The 1,561-nt window shown below is 43.6% G+C and overlaps 1 protein-coding gene across 1 annotated transcript; it reads right to left on the bottom strand.

The window, feature by feature from the left end:
* Positions 1-302: 302 nt before the first annotated feature.
* Cavporv1r662 (vomeronasal 1 receptor cavPorV1R662) lies at positions 303-1,211 on the bottom strand. The gene has a single exon (NM_001167440.1). The coding sequence runs from the start codon at positions 1,209-1,211 to the stop codon at positions 303-305; it is 909 nt and encodes a 302-aa protein (NP_001160912.1).
* Positions 1,212-1,561: the final 350 nt, after the last annotated feature.

The following is a 1,561-nucleotide window of genomic DNA, read 5'->3' as shown; positions in this document are numbered from 1 at the left end:
AATCGCTGGCTTCTCATAATTGCAGTAAAATTTGCCAAATGATTTTCTACTGTTATAGTAGCCCTACAGTATGTGGCACATGCATTAGAACTAAAGTGACTTTTACAGGTGGCTTTGGGGAGAGTGAACTTTGTGCATTGCTTCGTGTTTCTATGATGTCCCTGTGAGCTCAGGCTTCAGGATGCAGTACAGCTGTCTGAGAATGAAATCTGACCTTTGTAAGCTAATTTAATATGATTAGTTTCACACATTGCACAAAAGAATCAAGAACTTACTAAAAATCCAAGTTCCACAGTAAAGTGTCAGCTTCTGTGTGTCCCACGAGTGCCCCCACAATGACCCAGGTGTCCCTCTCTGTGAATCAAAATAAATGGACTAAGAACTGCATAACCAAGGGTGAGAATTTTTTTAACATTTATGACAGTGGAAAGAGTCACTAAGGAGCAACTTATAATCAGAGAAAGGAGACAGTCTATCCAATAAAACACAATAAAGCAAAGCATCAGAAGGAGAATGCTTTGGGCAGCTTTGATTTCAGGAGGAGCTGTGTAGAGGAACTTGGCATTCTGCAGATGAAGAATCTGCTGGTGGTGTTTGTGGAGAACCCGCACCATGTAGCCGCTGGCTGCACCCATGATGCCCTGAAACCCTGCATCCCGCAGCACCATGCAGGTGAGAAAAATCCACTTGACCTTCTTACTTTCTGGAAGAAAATAGCAGTACCTTTCACTGTTACTAACCTTTGATGAGTTGGGGCTGATATTTGTGATGGAGTGGAGTAGATTCATGCTTATCAAAGAGTTGAGACTCCAAAAATAGAGAAGGACAAGGAGGACATAGCGTGCTGACCTTGGCTTGAGCCTCCTCCATCCTGAGTGTCTGGGACAGATGGTGACCGCCTGGACCACCGTGAGGAGGCTGCTGGTACAGATGGAGAGGCCCCGGGACACCCTCTCCATATAAACAACAATCTTGCAGCCTGTGTCATCTAGGAGGTTTCTCACACCCAAAGCTGCTAAGGTACCTGGCACTCCCTTGGAAAGCAGAGTCATGGTGTTTGTAACAGCCAAATGGACGAGAATAAGGTATATAGATTTCTGCTCTTTGCCTGCAAATATGAGCACGTACTTCCCCAACACAAAGATGTTCCCTGTAGTGCCAAGTCCAGTTAGCGAGGCAGAGATTGTTCCCTCGACAATGTTAGCTGGCATTTCTAACCTAACAGGCAAGAATGGATTCCACACATGCATAGCTTTCTAATAAAAGCTTCAATAATAATGACAAGTATGTTTCTGTAACACACAGTTTGACAGCAATTTTCTGGCCTGTGAGAGACAGCACTGCCCTGTAAAGATGCACATTCTGTTGAAAGGACTGTTTGTCTTTTGCTGCTCACTCTTGCAGGTCATTCCGGATGAATTCTAGTGCTGGTCTGACGACTCATATTCACAACTGCAAATTAATAAGACAAGTTTCCTTTACCTCCACAGTTGTAAAAGCTTTCTACTTGTTCAAATTGTTGTATACTCACCTATGTTCAACAGAAACAAGCCTGAATTTA

The sequence above is a fragment of the Cavia porcellus genome, unplaced genomic scaffold (assembly GCF_034190915.1).
Source record: "Cavia porcellus strain 051 isolate PalLab524CR breed Dunkin Hartley unplaced genomic scaffold, mCavPor4.1 scaffold_13, whole genome shotgun sequence".
NCBI lineage: Eukaryota > Metazoa > Chordata > Mammalia > Rodentia > Caviidae > Cavia > Cavia porcellus.
The sequence above is the reverse complement of the archived record's forward strand: the minus strand, read 5'-3'. Positions and strand labels throughout refer to the sequence as shown.

Coding starts and splice junctions, on each gene's coding strand:
- Cavporv1r662 (NM_001167440.1), bottom strand. CDS start 1,211: ATGCCAGCTAACATTGTCGAGGGAACAATCTCTGCCTCGCTAACTGGA.